The 22,665-nt window shown below is 42.9% G+C and overlaps 1 protein-coding gene across 1 annotated transcript in view; it reads right to left on the minus strand.

Moving 5' to 3' along the window:
- Positions 1-21,732, minus strand: part of Glyp (glycogen phosphorylase) — a 156,065-nt gene extending 134,333 nt beyond the window's left edge. The window contains exon 1 of the mRNA XM_067153980.2: positions 21,243-21,732. Coding sequence (XP_067010081.2) covers positions 21,243-21,485 — 243 coding nt within the window. The 5' untranslated portion in view covers positions 21,486-21,732. The remainder of the gene's footprint in view (positions 1-21,242) is intronic.
- Between the last annotated feature and the right edge of the window lie 933 nt (positions 21,733-22,665).

Raw genomic sequence — 22,665 nt, forward strand, 5'->3', positions numbered from 1 at the left:
TCCCGGGTTCGATTCTCGGCCGGGTCGGAGATTTTAACCTCCATTCCAATGGCTCGGGGGCTGGGTGTTTGTGCTGTCCCAACACGCAGTTACCTACACATGGCAGATGCCGCCCACCCTCATCGGAGGGTCTGCCTTACAAGAGCTGCACCCGGCTAGAAATACAAAATTAATCGGTACACTTACGAACTGAAGGATAACATCTGCCAGTTTCTCAAAGAAAATTAAGATGCGTAATGGAAATTTTTATAAGATACCAGAAATGGGTAGGAAACGAACGCTGGCACTTCAATCATCTCCCAGCGTGAAATAGTAAGTACTCTATTTGTTTTAAGTACCGGTACGTGAGAATTGATTGGACCAGGGGTCTTTTAATTATTTTTCTCCGGGGTCTGGATTGATGGTATAATATTACAATACAGGGGGCTCTGGTGTCCAAACATTTGTCTGAGTAAAACGTGCTGATCTTGCATACGGCGATTGGTTTCTTCGGAAAATAATTAGAGAAAAACGTAAATATAGTGTATATTAGTATCAAGTACCACCGTACTACTATGCATTTCAACCAGTGGAATGCTTACATCCAATACATTCACATAGAGACAACATTTAAAAATAAATAATATTCGAAATTCATCGATAATGTGCGCGTCTGAACTATACAAGCAATTTACCCACTCCACCTCATCAGCAAGAGAAATGGGATGCCTCGTTTAATGAAGGGTTTTTTTTCTTTCTTTCTTTCTCAAAGTCTGGACTGTACGAAGTTCTAGCAATGCTTAAACAATCCCTCAAGTATTCATTAGTTATTCTGAAACTGAGTCGGGCTCTATGGCTAAATGGTTAGCGTGCTGGCCTTTGGTCACAGGGGTCGCGGGTTTTAGTGGTTTATTCCGCTGGCACGGGTACTGGGTGTATGTGCTGTCTTCATCATCATTTCATCCTCATCACGATGTGCAGATCGCCTACGCGCGTAAATCAAAAGACCTGCATCTGACGAACCGAACTTGTTCTCGGACACTCCCAGCACTAAAAACCATACGCCATTTCATTTTTTCTGGAACTGAAAATATTTTCCACAAATTTCATTTTGGAAACCATACATCCACACACTTGTTGACCTCAACATTGTCAGCAGATATTTCGAAATCTTGTTCAAGTTAGGGTACGAATCTATCACGAGAGAGCCAAAAAACAGGTCGTCGTTGCGCCTGCGAAAACAGCCTTGTGAAATATTTCAGATCAGAACTTTAGCCGGTAGGATTATTCCATTTAAGGTTCCATATTGTGCGATTAATGTAAAATAATTCTCGCTCTTGATGATACATGTGCTGCGGGTCAGTATATCTCCCACAATATTACCACATAGCGGTTTTCGCAGGTGCATCAACATCAAGTTTCCCTGCCCTTTTTTTCTGTCATCTGCAGTTGAAGCATTTCCATATGTAATTCTGCCTTGTCAAATTTCCACAATTCAGTCGTGCTGTTATACCATTATTCTCTCTTCAGATGGTACAAAGAATAAGACAATTTTCTTAACGAACCTTTGTGACAAAATACGAAGTTTGCGAAAATTCTTTCCTCCCTCAAGACATGTGTAAAGCATAAATTATCTCGAAAGAGTTGTACAGTATTATGCAGTTCATGTACCAATTTTCCTGGTCCCTGCGAGATAGTGGCAAGATTGGTTAAATGGTGAAATATGTCATTCAAGAAACCACCTGCTGGGTTGTTTCTTCGTCGTCGGGGAAGTTTTTGAAATGACGTCTCTGGTTACTGGTTACTGTCTGTAGTTAAGCAAAAGAATGTACACCAAGTTCCTCAAGGTAGGTTCTGAAAAGTGTGAGTGTGTGTCTGTGTGTGTGTGTGTGTGTGTGTGTGTGTGTGTGAGAGAGAGATTATATATAACGTAATTTTTTTTGCTAGCTGCTTTACGTCGCACCGACACAGATAGGTCTTATGGCGACGATGGGAGAGGAAAGGCCTAGGAATGGGAAGGAAGCGGCCGTGACCTTAATTAAGGTACAGCCCCAGCATTTGCCTGGTGTGAAAATGGGAAACCACGAAAAACCATCTTCAGGGCTGCCGACAGTGAGGTTCGAACCCACTATCTCCGGGATGCGAGCTCACAACTGCACGCTCCTAACCGCACGGTCAACTCGACAGGTAACGTAATAATTAACTATAAGAGGGACTGTACTCATAACGTCAGACAACCCAGGAGAAAACTACTGCACAAAGCGGTTTGGTGGATTGCGCAGCGGCAAAACACATGACTATTTTGATCTCGAAAATGATGTGCCAGGCCACTGTTACCTTCCACCACGCAAGAGCACCCAACGAAACAGTATCCTGCGTTCAACATCCTTGAAGCCAAGCAATTCTTCCACAAATTGAACACCATTAAAGAAACTGAAAGAAAAAGGAAATGGCGTATGGCTTTTAGTGGCGGGAGTGTCCGAGGACAAGTTCGGCTCGCCAAGTGCAGGTCTTTTGATTTGACTCCCGTAGGCGATCTGCACGTCGTGATGAGGATGAAATGATGATGAAGACGATACATACACCCAGCCCCCGTGCTAGCGAAATTAACCAACTATGGTTAAAATTCCAGACCCTGCTGGGAATCGAACCCGAGACCCCTGTGGCCAAAGGCCAGCACGCTAACCATTTAGCCACGGAGCCGGACATTAAAGAAACTAATATACAAGAGTTGAGCGCAGTCGATTCGTCCAGAGCCAGAGGCATCACTCATTTCTTGCTTGAGTTTAATACGAACATCCACTGTTAACAATTCTACCCTGAATATATTTTTAGCAGCAGATAACTTATTTACTTTTCACGACTTGAATCACTTTTGCATCACTTGGAATCAACGTGCCGGCCGTTCCAACAAGACACTCTTACCGTTTCTGAGCTGACAAATTAATTTTTTGCCCAAACTAAAATTCAGGATACTTTTAAAGGTCTGTGTTACCTTCTCTTGTTCAGTAGTAACTCGTCCCATTATATTCTTGACTAGTCTGTAATGAAGCTTTAAACTGTGTAAACTTACATCACTGCGAGTTGGACATTGTGGCTCGTAACTGAGATGCTTGCTGTTGAAAAGTCGCTTTAAATTCCCACTCTTAATCAAATCAACTGCCTGATTGCATACAAAATATGTAGGTTTTGCGTCTGCACGTTCAGGCAAACCGAAGAAGAAATGCAGTTCCTATTCAGGCTTGAAGATGCAATTTTCAGAGTTCACTTTACAACTCATGTAGTCACTCATGACACAAAAATTCACTAAAATAATTGAAAACTTACATTGATGAATAAACAACGCATTACTTTTTTAACCCTGTCCTGGCCAAATTATTTAAGAAATTAACTTTTGGGAACTAAACATGATTTTGTAGTGATGGAATGTCAAGGAATGAGAGGATATTTCCTTAAAAAGTTTCAATCACTGGAACTGTGGAAAAAAATGTGGTAACTATATATCCCAATGGCTGTCAGTATGCCTAAGTGACACAAATGTGGGAACTATACTTCCCAATAACCAAACGCTAGCACACACAAATCAGGACATAGAATGTGAATATGTGCAGTCATCTTATACCACATAGAAGCATAACTAACTTACACTGAATACAGCTGTTAACCATCATTTCTGGAAGAATGGGGGGTGTACAAAATGAAAGCCAAACAAATAATGCATCCACGGTTATATATTGGGAAGGTAATCTGAACACATTTATTTGTCATGAAACAAGCTACTAATACATTACATTTTACTTTTCATGGAATTTCTGGAACTCAGTAACATAATAAAATGAAATAAAATAAAATAACAAAATAATTCGTGAGATGAATAGTCATGGCAAGCTGAAGAACTTATGTTCCTGTGTTTCACCTTTACATAAATCCCATTTATTTACCCGTACTGAGACGAAAAATATGCTCAACCTATGTCTGAAGCACTACAGAATAATTTATGATAACGAAAAATAGCTTAGAATTACTAACACCCATCTTTCTGGTGCAGAAAATCATTCACTTCCCAAAAAATGCGCGCTCCTGGTAGCCATTACACTACACACGTGTAAGCAAACACGTCCACCAACCTAGAAACTGCAAATATACCAGAGCAGATTTTTTTCTAGATTTTCTGATGTCCACACCAGGTAGCAGCACAAATCAAATGTAGGAATTACGTCACCCAATGGCCCAATAGCGGAAAAAAGTTAGTGGGAATTATATCACCCACTAGCCACGAAAAGGTTAATTAGTGTGCAAAGCAAGCAACAGCAAACTACTGAGGCAAGAAAGAGGTCGCAGACTAGAAAAGATCAAAGTAAACACTCACTGCCATCTGTGAAGCAAATAGGAAACCTTCACTCTCATTTCTTCAATATTCCGTACTACTATTTGTGTAGAAAATACTGTTTTAGACCAGGGTACATGTAAGTACTACATTGCCCTCTAATGTACTTTTACTGTTTTAACTGTTATTTTTTCCCCTTTCTTTCTTTTTTTTTGCTAGCGGGCTTTACGTCGCACCGACACAGATAGGTCTTATGGCGACGATGGGATAGGAAAGGCCTAGGAGTTGGAAGGAAGCGGCCGTGGCCTTAATTAAGGTACAGCCCCAGCATTTGCCTGGTGTGAAAATGGAAACCACGGAAAACCATTTTCAGGGCTGCCGATAGTGGGATTCGAACCTACTATCTCCCGGATGCAAGCTCACAGCCCTTTCTTTCTTATTCTTGACATCTTATAAAGCGAGCAGGTCCGGGAAAAAAAGTTATCGGTGTGCAGAACCGGATCGGAATGCGCCATTTGAAGACCCTTGGATTAGACTGCCACTTTAGTGTTGCTGCCACCGACTCTAGTACAGAGCGAATGATTCTGGGCCGGCTTTTTGGCAGATGCAGTTCCTGCGGCCGCCCAGTAATCATATAATTCGATGGCCATTTTGGAGACAAATGGGTTCGATTCTACAATAACTGACAATCCTGGAGATTATTTCCCATGGTTCATTCTTATTAAAAAATCCAAAACCGACTGTTAATCTTGTTAGCCATGGGATCGGCAACTTTTCGTGGAATCCGAATCACAGGGACGGATATTCTATCGCGAAAATTCTACATGAACTGACCGGAATTTGAGCCGGGTGTCTTGATGAACTCACAATTTCAACTCCCGACAAGTGCTTGGCAGACGTCTTCCTCACGGCCCACGGCCATTCCCTTGATATTCCGTTGTCCAACCTAACCTACTTCATATCCTGAAGAGACGTCACCTGGGTGGCAATGTTGTTACCACCCAGGGGCTGACAGCTCTGGAACGTTTAGCGATCATTAGGTCCATCCAAGTGTAGCATTATACCCTTTTCAGTACGAGCTGAGAGACTCGGACCGTCGGACGGTGCTAGGTTTCTGAGCCCAATCTAGCAGGTTCGATCCCGGATCAGTCCGGTGGCATTCCAGCCCCGTATCAGTAGATTTACCAGCACGTAAGAGAACTCCTGTGGGATAAAACTCCGGCTTCCCGGCGTCTCCGAAAATCGCAGACTTAGTGGAACGTAAAACCAATATTATTATTACTCCTGTACGACCTCCCTTGATCACTTGTTTTCTCCCTATTCCTACTATGTTGGGTCTGTAATCGTGGTGGTGATTATAGTTTTAAGAGAAAGTGCAACCATCCTCTATTAACAATAACGAGAACAGAAAAAAGAAAGAGGTCCGACACTTCGAAGAACGAACATGCCGACAAAAGAAAGGGAACGGCTACGAAGTGCATGAAGATGAAACAATCCGGGTCTCGCAAATCTAATACCGTCGAAGTCGGAAACGAACAAGAGTTCACCAAAGGAGGTCAGATAGGATAGATAGCAGCGAGGAGACTTGCACAAGTAAGTGGAAGCAATGCTGCTAGACTCAGGTATAGAAACCGTGGTCGATAAACCACCAAGTTGAGAGCCCCGACACTCCCTTTCAATCACTTCTTACGACAGACAGAGGATGTATTCTACCGCAGCCACCCACAGGGAATTGAGTCTCAGACCTACGGCGTCTTACATTTCCCCTCCTTTCACGGCCCATTTTTTCCTTCAGCCGATACAACCAGCGAGGTCTTGAGCCTGTTCAATTACTCCTTTGATTAATGTTGGACGGAGCAGAATATCTCGTTGTTTTGCCTCCAAGTACAAGCAAGCACCATCACTTGGCTGTTGACACTGTAGGCCCCTAATGGTATGAAATGAGACGAAATGTGATGACAAATTAAAAGTCCAAAATCCTCCAATGACCAGAATTCAGAACGCGAGGACGAAGAATGAATGGATGGATATGAATTTAAAACAATCAGTGGATCCGACCCGCAGTGCCTCACATTCACAGAAACCGACGTAAAACAATAGTATTACTGACCAAGGGACGGCGTCTATAGCATGTTACTGAATCGATGATGCTTGCAGTCTAAAGGGGTCCAAAATCCAAGTCATCGGCCCCTCATAATGGTATTTATCGCCAGGAAAGGAGAACCATGGTATTTGTCATGGTGTGGTACTAATCAAAAGTAGCGTAGACTCGCGGTATTCCACACATTATGGTACTACTCACAGGTAAAGAAATTCGCACATGTAATACAGACCTATGGTGTTTCGCACATTGCGGCGCCATTTACAGGCAACGCAAACCTATGGTGTTCATCACATAGTGTACTAACCACAGGGACTCGTACTATCCCGTGGTGTTCCTCATATAGTGGGTACTAATCATAGGCAAGCCAGAACGATTGTGTCGCTCACCCATGGTGTCGCTCATATAATGGTACGAATCACAGGTACTGTAAAAGCCGACAGTGCACTCTTAAGTGGAGGAGGGGGGGGGGAGGGGTAGGGCTGACCGCACGGTACTCCTGCGTGCTACTAATCAAAAACCTATTTGGTACCTAATACAGTGGTACTACACGCAAGTAAAAGCGACGCATGGTGTTTCCCGCGTGGTGGTACTGTAATAATCACAAGTAGTTTCATGGTTCTAATACAATCATATCTTGGTCGCCCCTTTTAGTCGCCTATTACGACAGGCAGGGGATACCGTGGGTGTATTCTTCATCTGCGTCCCCACCCACAGGAGGTTGTGTGTTTGGTCCGTGAGTGGTATTTTATTTCCCCCAAGTCCGCCGACAAGCCGGTTAGGACCCCCTATCCGCCACCTGGGACGCGCCACGTGGGAGTATCACCTCTCCCCCTGCTACGCCAGCGTAGTAGGTTCGTGGTGCGGCAATACGGACTACACTGAAATGTTATTTAAATGCGTTGGTACAGTATGTGTACAAAATGTGCACCATCATGTGTCACACACTGTTCATAATTATAACGTTTCTGAATAGTATAGAACATGTTGGAGAACGAAGTTTGTGTAAGGACACACAAATTGCGTTATCTTATCGCGTAATTCGGGAATGTAGGTGGGTCATCTGTCTTGTAATCGATTCTTTCCACATGTCCTATAGTTATGAACGCACCTGGGGCCGTGAGATCCGGGGACAAGAAAAGGTACGGGAATGGAGTTCTGCGAGGCATTAGGCGGTTTCCAAAGTGCCATTGTAGACGGGTACGTGATTCCCTCAACAGCAGAACCATCCACACTCTTCTCTAGTGAAGTTAAGCACTCTATTGTCAACCTCAACTGTCATCATCTTATTAAACCTATCTCCACAATTACGCGCTGTATTTTCACAATATTTATCAGACTGCAGGATTAAGTTATAAGTTATGATTCCATTTCAACCACGAAGATCTATATACGTACTGCATGCTCTTTCACTGTGTAAATACTGACCGCATAGTCTTCCGAGGCCGAACGCCACTGGTGCATAATACATATATCTTTTTTAAGTGACTCCCCTGCGGCGTGGGTTGTAGCTCCCTCTTGTTGCATCCATTGTCGTTGAAGGGGTAAGTTTCTAGCGAAATGAAAACGGCGCAAATCCCAACGGAATGGGGGTGATAATGAGGTCTCTGTGGACTACTTGGTCCAATGTATTTGGATTCTGTGCAGCATCCTTGACGAAATAAGAGGTCCAATATTCCATGACCCGACACGGCGCACCAAAGTGTTTCTGTAATATTACATCAGGCCATTCAAACCCTAATAAAAACATAATTAAAAGAGCTGTTGTTCGTCGGTTTATGTAGCCATCAAGAAGAATATGCCTTTCATCTGAAAACCATATGTTGCAGAAGAAACTGATTCTTTCCGCATGTCCTATAATTATGTAGGCATCTGGGGCCGTAAAGTCCGGGGAGAAGGAAGGGAACAAACAATGTAATAACACTATACTTACTGTACTGTTAGTAGCTGGTATCTTTGGACACTCGGAAAGATAAACAGCTAATGACGAACACGCCGCATGCTACGGTGACAGCGTGTTACTACCCAAACGGAAAACATACCTAAGTCCGAGTATTCACAAGCAACACACTGTACACCTGACGGAACTGAGCCTAGTCACGCTGACGCAAGCAGGTACTCTGCCCTCTAACAGTAGTAGAGGTGGAAAAACTATATTTTACTATTGATTTTACGTCGCACTAACAGAGACATGTCTAGGGCTAGGACGGGGAAAGAAGCGATTGTGGCTTTAAGGTACAATCGCAGTTTTTTTTTCTACTTGCTTTACGTCGCACCAACACAGATAGGTCTTATGGCGTCGATAGGATAGGAAAGGGCTAGGACTGGGAAGGAAGCGGCCGTGGCCTTAATTAAGGTACGTCCCCAGCATTTGCCTATTTTGAAAATGGGAAACCACAGAAAACCATCTTCAGGGCTGCCGACAGTGGGATTCGAACCCACTATCTCCCGGATGCAAGCTCACAGCTGCGCGTCCCTAACCGCACGGCCAACTCGCCCGGTAATCGCAGTATTTGCTTGATATGAAACTGGGAAAACCGTCTCCAGTGTTGCCGACAGCGAAGTTCGCACTCACCACCTCCCGAATGCAAGCTAACATCCACACAGCGCGCGCAGCCAACTTGCTCGGTTAACGTAGATGTATTCTACCACCCCCACCTAGTGGGAGTCCCCGAGTTATTGTCCAGAGGACACACTGGAACCAGCGAACGCTTCGACACAAAAAATAACTGATAATTTACAGACCAACACATACAGTATTCTAGTCACCGCGGCAATTCAAGGAGAGTTGCCCATTGCGCTCGACTGCTAACAAGAAAATCAGTCCGTCAAATGTGAGCACGCAACAGAGCGTAAACTCATTTCGACGAAGAGAAATCCTGCATACAACAACCAAATTATGGTAGCAGCAGTCATATCAGAACAAGACTCGAGCTTTTTCCTGCCCCCCCCCCTCCGTCCAAATACAAGTTCTTGCTTTTACTGTGGGTTGTCCAGCTCAGTGGCAGCGTAGTGACCTGCAGTTCTTATGACCGCATTTGGTTGACCAAGGAAGGTCGGATAGGATAGATGAAAGTAAGGAGCCTGGTACAAGTGCGTTGAAGCAATGCCAGGACTCAGGCCCCGTGGTCACCAACCCATGCTCCCAAGTTGAGAGTCCCTGGGGCCCCTTTCAGTCGCCTCTTACGACAGGCAGAGGATACCGTCGGTGTTATTCTACAGCCCCGACCCACAGGGGGTGACTTGGGAGCGTGCGTTGGCGATCACGGAGCCATTAGCTGAATCCTGCCACTGCTTCCTCTAGGTCGGGGCTGGTTGTCTGTGATCGTCGTAATACATTGTATCACAACGGAAACTCTCAATAGTAAATGCATCTTCCCCCTGTGGTGGGGGCGGTAGAATAACATCCACGGTATCCCCTGTCTGTCGTAAAAGGCGACTAACAGGGGTCCCATGGGCTCTTGACTTGGGATGGTGGTGGTGATTATGGGTTTAAGAGGAAGTACAACTAGGCAACCATCATCTATACAACACTAATCAGAGAGAAAAAATGGAAGGGATCCGACACTTCGAAAAAAGAATGTATCGGCCAAAGAAAGACAAGGGTCTCGAAGGGCGTGAAAATGAAAGACTCCCTAGGCCTCGATACCTAACATCGTCGGGGTCGGAAAAGAACAAGAGTTGACCAAGGAAGGTCGGATAGGATAGATGAAAGTAAGGAGCATGGTACAAGTGCGTGGAAGCAATGCCAGGACTCAGGGCCCGTGGTCACCAACCCATGCTCCCAAGTTGAGAGTCCCTGGGGCCCCTTTCAGTCGCCTCTTACGACAGGCAGGGGATACCGTCGGTGTTATTCTACAGCCCCGACCCACAGGGGGTGACTTGGGAGCGAGCGTTGGCGATCACGGAGCCCTTAGCTGAGTTCTGCCACTGCTTCCACTTACTTGTGTTAAGATCCTCGATTTCGTTTTCCCTACCCGACCTTCCTTGGTCAATTCTTGTTCCGACCCTGACGGTATTAGGTTTTCGAGGTCTAGGGAGTCTTTCATTTACACGTCAGTTGGCGGCCCTTTCCTTTCTTTTGCCGATACCTTCATTTTTCGAAGTGTCGGGCCCTTTTCCATTTTCATCTCTGATTAGTATTAATAGAGGATGGCTGCCCAGTAGTACTTCATCTTAAAACAGTAATCATCACCACAGTAAATACATCTCTTCACATAGGCTTGGCGTCAGGAAGAGCACCTGGCTGTAAAATAGGACTTAATTCACTTTAATGTCTGGGCCAGATTACAGGGAAAAGGCCAGGGAAGAAGATGCTTTTGCTGTTGGTTCGTTATATCAGCGGACATCGCAATCATCGTTCCGGTGTGTTTACGTAACGTTTCGTACTATAAAAACACCTGCACGTAGGTGAACTGAATAACACCTACCTTTAGAAAGGGATACAACGAGCAGACATTCTGAGACAGTGTGGGTCGATCAATCCCCTTTCCATTCTTCCATCTGGAACAACTACACGTAATTTCTGGGTCACGTAGCTATCAGCTTGCATTCGGAAGGCAGTGAGTTCGAACCCCACTGTCGGCAGCCCTGAAGATGGTTTTTCGTGATTTCTCATTTTCACACCAGGCCACGGTCGTTTCCTTCCTACTCTTAGCCCTTTCCTATTCCATCGTCGTCATAACACCTATTCGTACCGGTGCGACGTAAAGCAAATTGTAAAAAGTAATTCCCTACTGGAAATTGGTCTCACACAGCCGGGAAATCCCTACCAAATCCATATATGGCGTCTGGAAGTCCTTGGCATCCCTGGGAATTGAACTCGGACCTCGAAGTCAGAAGTCACATAATTAGTCAATAGAGCAGTGTGTGTGAGAAGGGGATGAGTGGGCCCCCGTCCATATAGTATGTATGGCTAGGTATTGGTTACAGCTAATGTTCTGTACTACGGAACAGCCTCCACTAACTTACGAGTCCGTAAACGTACTGCATGTAAAAGTGGAATTACTACATTCAGAATGGACGTGGAAAGTCGTTATTGTCTGAAAACAAAACTGTCCTACCTTGGATTTGTAATAATATAATGCTACATACACGATTAACCTGAGGACTAAGGAGGTAATACTGTATGACGAATTATCTGCAAAGTAACAAAATACAACATGCAGTTGCTCCTATTAGAGGGAATGCACTCTATAGTGAAGTATCCTTAGTTACTCTGAACGGAGCAATGACCGAACGGATCATTGCATAAATGTGGGTCACCGTGACAATTCAAGGAGAGTTACCCATTGCGCTCGACTGCAAACAAGAAAACCAGTCTATCAGAGGTGTGTACACTACAGGTTATAACAGAGCGTAAACTCACATCGACCAGGAGAAATACGGCTCAGCAAAGAATATGCGTTTACTGACACAACCAAATTATGAAAGAAGCAGTGCATGTGGAACATTAATATCGAATTTCTTTAAATTACTTCTATTCATCGATGTGGCCTGTGTTAGAATACAAACTTCCCTCACTGTTGATCCGATTCTGCCAGGAATTAAAGAAATTTGGAGGAAAGTGTTTACTCAGGCTTAGGTAGTTAAAATGATCTCCAGGAAGCGAAACTTGCTCACTTCCGGAGGTGCATATGATCCTAAGGTTCAGTCAGCCTACACCAAAAGTACCAGGTTAATTCCTGAGGGCAAAAGCGGCCGGGCGACCCACCAAGTGCTTGATTATTCTGCTTGTTGTTTAAAGGGGCCTAACATCTAAGGTCATCGGCCCCCACCAAGTGCTGAGATTACGAAAAGTGGAAGCGTTTACCTTCCCCCCCCCCCCCCCGGGTGTTCATGGCCTGTACGGAGATGACTTTGAAAGGGGCCGAAACTTGAGTGTGCACTGGCGGTTCTCTAACTGGTCCGAAAGAAATCCGGAGAAACAAAAATAAACCTATGAACTGCGTTACGCCGTGTTGTGAAACGAAGGGGGCGGGGAGCGGGTGTCAGAAACAGCCTCCCTTACTGAAATTTGCCATGATTGGAATAAATAGGAGAGGTGGACAAGCCCAATGTAATATGATTATAGAGGGGTGAGAAATACTTATCTTTCGAAGGGAGGCGAGTAACTTGTCAATCATATTATTAGAAGCATGCAAGAGGAGAAATAAATAAGGTTGAAACTGGAGAAGGCAGGGCGGTTAGACATCATTACCAACCTAAATCGCCGTTTCTATATGGGCCAGATTTTTTGCACGCACGTGTACTTGTGCCACGCCTCTCACTTTCATATTTCATATACCCAACTTCCCTTTGCTAACTCATGTTCCCTTCTTACCCTACTGCGAGGCCTAGAGTCTTTGATTTCACCATCTTTGAAGGTCTTTCCCTTCATTTAACCCATATCTTGGATATATATGAAAAAAAAAATGAAATGTCGTATGGCTTTTTAGTGCCGGGATATCCCAGGACGGGTTCGGCTCGCCAAGGTGCAGGTCTTTCTATTTGACTCCCGTAGGCGACCTGCGCGTCGTGATGAGGATGAAATTATGATGAAGACGACACATACACCCAGCCCCCGTGCCGTAGGAATTAACCAATTAAGGTTAAATTCCCCGACCCGGCCGGGAATCGAACCCGGGACCCTCTGAACCGAAGGCCAGTACGCTGACGAGTCGGACTTGGATATCTATAAAGGGTCAGATCTCTTCTTTTTCATCCTATGATTAGTGTTAGGAGTGGCGATGGCGGTAGTGATTATTGCCTTATATGGGAGCACAACCAAAATCCATCCTAGGAGCATACAAAATTGCACCGTTCTTTTGCTTAGAACAAGAATCGCCACTACCATTAGCCTGACCTAACAAGTTAGGCTAGATAAGATGTGAATTTAAATTCCATCCTGGAAGTACTGCTCTGTGATTTCCTCACTTTATCTTTTAATCGTGAAGGTACCCAGCAAATGGGCCACGCCCACTTCCTTACAAATCCTAGCCCCAAACAATTACTATTATACATACATCAGTTTAGATACCATATCTATTCTGTATCCCAGGGAGTCTTGATACATAGCGAAGTGAGAAAGGTCGAGGACGAGGACCACAGGGTTGGTTACCGCTGAAGTGCAAACCACCTGAAGTCAGAGAATGTACAAATTAATTTCATTTGAATGCAGTTGGTAATGAGTGCAAATAATGAGCAGGATTTTTTTTCGCTTTTATTAATGATAATCATGTTATTTGAGCAACACGCAATGTCCTACTGTAATCGGTCTCGCAAGGCAAATCCCTACCAAATACATATATGACATCTTGAAGTCCTTGCCAAATCCGAGAATCGAATTCGCACCTCCAAGTCAGAAGTCACATACTCTACAGAGCAGTGGGAATCCATGAAGAAATTCGTGATAGTAAAATGTAAAACTGCTAAAACGCTGTTAACCAGCCAGAACAGTCCACGCGCAAATACGGCCATAGCCGCCCGCACATTTCCACGCGAGGAGCCCAGTCGTAACTGATCAGATGTCTCATTGAGGCTAATAAAAGCTAGTGTTTAAGAATATATTCTTGTTTACATTTATGTAATGTTAACCATCACAGACATCGAATAATCGGCGAGTTAAATGTAGGCTGATGTTTTGTTGTTGTTGACATGAATATGTCTTATGGCTGGGAGTCATCTGAAAATTTGCGTCACGATCTTACCCGATACAAAATTTGTGACGCGTTGTTACCTAGCAACCGTGTAGACTGGGATGTGAAATATTGATGGACAGCCATGACAAAGACGCAGAGAAGACTCTTTTATCATCATACTCTAGAAACCTGACGATTTCATTGGCGACAGTTTCATTGGCCCTGAGTCTGTTTTCCCCTTTCGATGCACTGAATCCTACATTTGTCGACTCCAAATTCCATACAGATGTCTCTCGAAAACGATTCGTCAGATGCAAATAAATTAATAGTTATTATTTAGAGTTTCATTTACCGAAAGACATATTTATAATCATTTCATTGCCCCAGAAGGAAATTTAACACACTTTTATTGACTACTAACCTGTTCACCCATTTGTACTTATCAATCATAAGCTCAGGCGGCAGCGCGCCGGCCTCTCACAGTTGGGTTCCGTGGTTCAAATCCCAGTCACTCCATGTGAGATTTGTGCTGGACGAAACGGAGGCGGGACAGGTTTTTCTCCGGGTACTCCAGTTTTCCCTGTCATATTTCATTCCAGCAACACTCTCCAATATCATTCCATCTCATCTGTCATTCATTAATCATTGCCCCAGAGGAGTGCGACAGGCTTCGGCAGCCGGCACAGTTACTATCCTCGCCGCTAGTTGGGAGGGGGGGGGGGGTTCATTCATTCCATTCCTGACCCGGTCGAAGGACTATAAACAGACTGTGGATTTTCATTTTCAATCATAAGCTGTGTTTACGTTCAGTCTCAAGCTCTGAGATTATACACAGACACGACTTCACACACGAAATACACCGAACTATCGATACGGACAACCCAAGCCTCCTTGCACGAAGTTAAACGTGTATTTTATACACGTGCACCATTAACTTGATCAACTCTTGTTCTTTTCCGAACCCGAGATTATTTTTGTGAAACCTAGGGACGATTTCATTTCCACACATGTCCTTCCCTTTCTTTAGCCGACACCGGTTAATTTATTCTTCGAAGAACCTGAGCGGCTTTTCTTTTCTATGATTAGTGTTAATGATGATGATCAACATCGCAGGAATTTACCAGTGCATGTTTTGAAAGATAAAACTAGCTAGTTAAAATATCTTCCGGGGGCTCATCTTATTCATCACTAACCATCTTGCAAAGAGATAGATAGAGACAAATAACCTGAATTTCGTTTCATGACTGCATGGAGTTTGTTAGAAACTCTTAACTCTCAGATTTTTTTTTTTTTTTTTTTTTTTTTTTTTTTTTTTCAGTTGAGGCACTCGGACCTACGGTACCCCTACTACATTTTGCAGAAGAAAAAAAGTTTAGAAATTACAATTTCAAAATATTGTAATTTTAAAGCCAACTTTAGCAACTGAAACAATCTATAACATGAAATCACCTATTATTTCACTCTAGTCTGAAAATTAAACGAGCTGACACATTTTTAAAATTTTTGAATCATTGCCTAAATATGTACAAAACTGTTACAGTCTTCACATAATATGTGAAAATATGTAATATTACTAAGCACATGTAAAAATATGTAACATGAAACACTGGTATAACCAGAACACAACCACAAATCGCCGACATTTCTAATTTTCAGTTCTCTACAAGGAATGGAATATGTAATTACATAAGAATCCGGGCCCTACTTATCAGTCTTGTGTATTCCATTTCGAAGCAATCTCATTCTCCAATCATGATTTTGCTCATGCATATACTGTATGTGTAACTTGAAAGCTTAAAGTTTCTGTTTGCTGTCATCCGTAAGTTCGTTTGTGACGTATGCTTGTATTTTACTTATTTATTATTTATTTATTTACTAGCTGAAGTGCCCGTGCTTCGCTACGGAATTCTACATTGCATATAGAATAATTCTAGATTAGGTATTGTACATGTGAGTAAGACTGTATTAAATTGAATAGCTCTGAACATTAACCTAGAAACGCGACGAGGAAGTCACCAAACGTCTTTTCTTATGTGAAGACTGGGTTAGGGAATTTTCATTGTAATGCTAGGCCCTCTTGCCTTCCATGTCACAATAAAGTTGGGGAGTTTTCATTACAATGGCAGACACTCACACTCCACGTGCCTGTTTACATCTTCAGAAAGACTGTCTTAGTGGTTTTCCCAATTGAAATCAGCATAGGTCATTACAATGACGCCAGTAGGAAATGTCGCAATTAAAAGCAATGCTATCATATGAAATACTCGATCAAATGAAGAAGCCACAAATGTTCTCACTTTTAACGAATAGTACTACGCTGACGATCTAACAGTCCAAAGTTCCAGAGCTGGAATGACCAGGCCACAGACAGCCGTGGAACACTCTTTAATTTCAGGAGGGGGAGGGGGACGAATAGTTTAAAATCCCAGGATCAAAACTATGTCCTTTTACTTATCTGTTTCATAGAGTGCCCGATGAGTCGGAAAAATCTCAGTTCACTAACAAATTCATGAATATCTGTTATCATAACCGGTACGGTAAAAATGTATACATAAATGATCGGAATTTAATTCTATATAACTTCAGTTATGTAGTATTTATCGATAGGACCACTCATAACATAAATTTTGAGAATTAAATTTCAGGCCTTCTCCTAATTTACCGTTTCACTTAGCGTGAATAAAATTATTTATAACCTAAATGTAGTGGCTCATTCCCCGACTTTACATACCGATTTTCATTAAATCCTCTTCGGCCGTTTTCTCGTGATGCGTGTACATACATATAGACAGACAGACAGAAATTACGGAAAAGTAAGAAATGCATTTTCTTGTTACTGTGGTCATGACGGATACAGAAATACCATTCTTTTCAAATTCTGAGCAATGTAGCCTACAGACAAAACTCTTATTTTATATATAGATATTTATTCATTCATTCATTGCCAACGGCCGTAGCCGTGTTGAAACACCGGATCCCGTGAGATCTCCGAAGTTAAGCAACATTGGGCGTGGTCAGGAGTTGGATGGGTTGCCACGCGCTGTTGGTGGGGGGTAAGGGAATGGAGGAGCGGAAAGGAACTGGCCACCCTACCGCACGAAAACTCCGGCTCAGGAACACCTCTGCGGAGGTTCGGACCTGCCTTCGGGCAGAATAACCCTTACCTTACTATTCATTCATTCATGCCATTATATGAGCTGATGTGCTTCACTAATGATGAGCAATGTAATAATGAAATCATGATGCCGCAGTGAATGAGTGATGGATCATAAAAGGGTCGGATATGCTGATGCTGAATGACACCGCAGAGTGTTGACCTCTTCTAACACTGCCGGGCCACATGACAAGAACTGAGTAGGAGAGAAAGTAAGTGAAAATAACGCCAGTCTCAGCTCGGGTTCACTTGACTGAGAGCACTCGGGAGGATTGCTGGAGAATACCAAACAAGGTACGGGATACTTCAATCGTCCCCTTACATTCAACAAACCTTTCAATTTGGGATACACGTTATACATCGACCAAACAGAAAAAAAAAAAAAAAAAAAAAAAATCCGACAAAGGTAATTATGTAATGTAAGAAAGATGAGAAAACTAAACTACGTTACATGATTAACGTCCGCTGCAAAAGGAAAGACGACCGGGCGAGTTGGCCGTGCGGTCATGGGCGCGCAGCTGTGAGTTCGCATCCGGGAGATAGTGGGTTCGAACCCCACTGTCGGCAGCCCTATGGTTTTCCGTGGTTTCCCATTTTCACACCAGGCAAATGCTGGGACTGTACCTTAATTAAGGCCACGGCCACTTCCTTCCCATTCCCAGGCCTTTCCTGTCCCATCGTCGCCACAAGACCTATCTGTGTCGGTGCGATGTAAAGAAAAAAAAAAAAGGAAAGACGGAACAATCCTGGGTACAACTTATTCTACTTTGCTTTTCTCAAACCTGGGTGGACTTAGCCCTATTGTAAGGCCAGATACCCTCCCCTATGTGGAGGGATGTATCCACGATAGCATGCTCCTGTGGTGGTTGGTAGGGGTGTGTATGTGTATGTGTGTGTGTATTGGGACATACATTAGACATCAGCACCATCCTTGAATCAGAGGAATTAACCAGATGCTGTTAAAATCTCCGACCCGGACGGGAATCGAACCTAGTGCCATCTGAACCGAAGGCCTCAAAGCTTACCATTCAACCAAAATAAGGGCTAACATATTATTAATTATTATAAATGCTTCAGTCAACTGAACAGGTGGGCCGAGGTATATATTATTATGGTTCTTACTATGTACACACTTGATCAACAGGTGCAGTAATCTTATTCCTAGTAATAGGAACAGCTTTTATAGGGTACGCACTACCATGGGGACAAATATCATTCTGAGGTGCCACAGTCATTACAAAATTCTGCCTGCTGTACCATATTTGCCGGGCTTGCCCAGACGGTAGAGGCGCTGGCCTTCTGACCCCAACTTGGCAGGTTCGATCCTAGCTCAGTCTGGTGGTATCTGAAGGTGCTCTAATACGTCAGCCTCGTGTCGGTAGATTTACTGGCACGTAAAAGGACTCCTGAGGGACTAAATTTCGGCCCTAGGCGTCTCCGAAAACCGTAAAAAGGTAAAGTACCATATTTAAGGATCGATTTAGTACAATGACTTTGGAGGGGATTTGCCGCTGATAATGCTACACTCAGATGATTTTTTTACCGTTCACTTACACTGAACATCAAGATCTACTCTTACGCAATGGCAGAAAGGCAAATGACCGGTGACAGCCAACAAGACGATAAAACAGATACAAGCCACGGTCAAGACGCACATTACGATTGCGCACTGCAGACGCACATCTCTTTTGTTCAAGAACTTACAAGTGGTAAAATAAAATAAACTCACGAACAGTATATTCTTGGTATATTTTTTGAGAGTGTACTTGGTATTAATAAACTATGACCATCTTGAGAGTGATTTTCCCATTTTACATACTGTACGAGACAATGCTATACGGTAATTTAAGTCCCACACACTTTTCCCAATCCCAGTCGCGACTGATCACTGGTTTACCTATGGCCACTAACCAGCTACAGTGAAATTCATGTATAAATTTTACTGCGTTTGGCTACTAAAAGAAGCAAATATTGAATATTTCGATTCAGGAAACTTTCTCGAAAACTTGTATTGTATTTAACCATTCAGTCAAGTTGAGATTGTTCCCTTGTGTAAGAAAAAAAGGACATTTATTTCCTTAAGAACTGGGACACGGTAATTGGTTAATTAATGAAGCAACTATATAATTAGCCATCCGATTTCGCAATGTAATCACACTCATAGTATTACAAACTGACATCGAATCCTAAGTCAACAGCATGGAGGGCCATTAAAAACATTTTAGTACTAAGGAGCAGACGAACAGTAATACTATACATTCTTCTGCCAGTTGAAAATGTAAAGAATATAAAATTCTATTTATAAAATATCTATTCTTACGCAACAGCAGAAAGGCAAATGACCGGTAGCAACCAACCACACGAAAACGGCATAAGACACATTGTAGTTAAGTCGTGCGATATTACGCATAACAAATAGTCCGGCTCCGCGGTTAGCACGCTGGCCTTTGGCCCAAGGAGTCGCAGGTTCGGTTCCCGGGCGGGACGGAGATTTTAACCTTCACTGGTTAACTCCTCTGATTCGGGGACTGAGTATATTTTGAATATTAGATTGCTCTTGGGTGTCAACTCGATAAATCTGCGCCAGGCCTCTCCGGAAAGACACATGACAATATTAGAATCACGTATAATGTATGTTCAGTCTTCAGCCCTAAGGCGCACATAATTATCTTCCATTAAGAACTTCAAACCAATCAAGGCTTTGTTGTAAATGGAATTAAAGAAACAAAGAAAACACGCGAGCTTACAGTTTTACGTGAATGTTGGTGCCAAGATTGGAACCACGCGACCACAAGTTTTGCACGGAATCTGAACCAGAGGGATGTGATTTTTTAATTTCAATAATACCACGAGCATTAATCGGGAATCGAACCACGATCGGGAAGACGTCACTCAGCTATCACGCTCCGTCTAATTTACGTAACTCATTTCTCACTTTGAAATAATTCTCTTCGTTGTTTTGTATGCGCGGACAAATTAAATCAGAGCATTTGTTCAGATAAGTAAAAGATGAATATACAATAGCCACTACACTAGAAAATTAATGGCACGGGAAATACATTTACCAAGCTCGATAGCTGCAGTCGCTTAAGTGCGGCCAGTATCCAGCAATCGGGAGATTGTGGGTTCGAGCCCCACTGTTTTCCAAGGTTTCCCATTTTCACACCAGGCAAATGCCGGGGCTGTACCTTAATTAAGACCACGGCCGCTTCCTTCCACTTACTAGACCCATCCCATCGTCGCTATAAGACCTATCTGTGTCGGTGCGATGTAAAGCAAATAGCAAAAATTTAAAAAATAAAATACATTTCGTGCATGGAAGGGCTAAGTCGCGAGATCGTATCAAAGTGCAGAAATCCCACTACTCTAATACAAATAGCAGCAAATATTAGCATCACTTACAAAGGAATACCGAAAATGAACACGGAAGCTGAAAGACTTTTTTGTTTGTGTCTTCATTCATCGAGAAACTAAATCTTGCACAGTATTATCGATACTCAATTCCGATACTGAAACAAGTGGACGGTCAATATGAAACAGAGGGCACAAATGTGTCTTTGCCGCCACCATTCAAAACGACTTGCACAATGACTTCGAATGGCACTGGAGCAAGTGTAATTTAACATCAGAAACCACCAATGGGATATCAACATCAAGGAAACCTAACCTGACACGATCTTGATATCGTGAAGTACCGTACCGGCAACATAATGCACGTTGAGGTTAGATATTATGAAAAGATATTTTTTCCTCATAAATATTTACCAAAAAATACGGTAATTGCAAATGAAGAGAGTACTGTGTATATTTTAACACTGTCCTGTCCACTCACCAAGAAACATTAATACATAATAATTCTTATCTCATTTCAAAGCAATGCCAGTGATTGAACGAAAACATCATTTGTGCTATTTATGGTTTTTTATAACTGTAAAAATGTGTCTCCACACAAGAAGAAAAGTTCATCATATAAAATGCATCACTTAACTGGTTATAACTCAGATTATAATATTGCTATAGCAAAATGTAGAACTATCATAGACCTATTCTCAGTTTTCTTACCTTGGGATCCTTTTCATAGTAATATTGCTGAGTTCGAATCCATCGCGACACCAGATGATCTTTCGCTGTATGAGCTAGAGCGAAATAATAATCTCTAGGGGTTGCAACATTACGGTCCTTTACAAGAGTATAATGTAAATGACGATTGAACGATTTCTTTATGGTAGTCACATTCTCGACTTGTGCTATTCCACGAACGCTAATTTGTTTTCTTTTATCAACATCGGATTGTGGGATAGACATTACAGAGCTTTCCTTCTGACAACCAACAATAACAACTGACCGAACACTTCAGCAACCGGTCTCTAATTAACAGCAGAAAATGAACGGCCGGTCACCTTCAGCCTTGCGTAAGGTCGCGCATGCTCAGATCCACCTTCAACTGAATTGCGAATGTACTTGCTGCCCTTCTGCTCGCTCCAATTTCAAATCACTGTATTCACGAAAATGACAATATGTCTTGCGACATAAGAGGTTAAGTATAACAAGTACAAAAACAATCCAAAGCAACAGAAATTGAAATGCTGGTAAGTAAATATGTTTTATCTTGAGTTACTCAGCCTACTTTAGTGGCAAGGAAAAAAGAGTCTGATACTTCCTACTTATTTAAGCCGTGCACTCGGTAAGGGAGAGGCGGAGAAGAACATTGAGAAGCAGAATTCAGGATTGTACAACAGAAATAACATGCCATAACAGTTTGATAAGCACCTAAATATTTCTATCCCTCAGTACTTGCAACTTGATGGGCAATGGTACGGCAACTATGGGGCTCTAATTAGGTCTTGGGTTACTTAATTCACTCACTTCAGGCTTCTCTGTTTCAATTTCCCATAAATTCTCCTTTGTCAGTATTAGTTCTCTTCCAACCATGATGGATTTAGATTTGCAAGGCCTTAGGAGTCTTTTGTTTTCATGCCTCTCATGGCGATTCCTTTATCAGATATCCTCATTCTTCGTAAGATCAGAACTTATGATTTATGTTAACAATGGGTGAAAATCCTGCTGTCTTGCTGTTCTAAGCAACAATTGCCATACTGCAGGCACATAAATGAACAATTGATGTGGATTATCATTTCTAAGAATTTGTCCTTCTGTGGGTGGGGGCGATAGAATAACATCTACGGTATCCCCTGCCTGTCGTAAGAACTTACTAAAAGGGGCCCCAGAGGCTCTGTACTTGGGAGTGTGGGTTGGTGATCACGGGACCCTTAACTGAGTCTCAGCATTGCTTCCACTTACTTGCACCAGGGTCCTCACTTTCATCTATCCTATCCAACCTTCACTGGTTAACTCTTGTTCTTTTCCGACCCAGACAGTATTAGGATTGTGAGGACTAGGGAGTCTATTTTCATGCCCTTCATGGTCCTTGTCTCTCTTTGGCCGATTCCTTTTTTTTCTTCTTTTTTTTTTTTCGAAGCGTCAG

This window comes from Anabrus simplex, chromosome 9 (assembly GCF_040414725.1).
Source record: "Anabrus simplex isolate iqAnaSimp1 chromosome 9, ASM4041472v1, whole genome shotgun sequence".
NCBI lineage: Eukaryota > Metazoa > Arthropoda > Insecta > Orthoptera > Tettigoniidae > Anabrus > Anabrus simplex.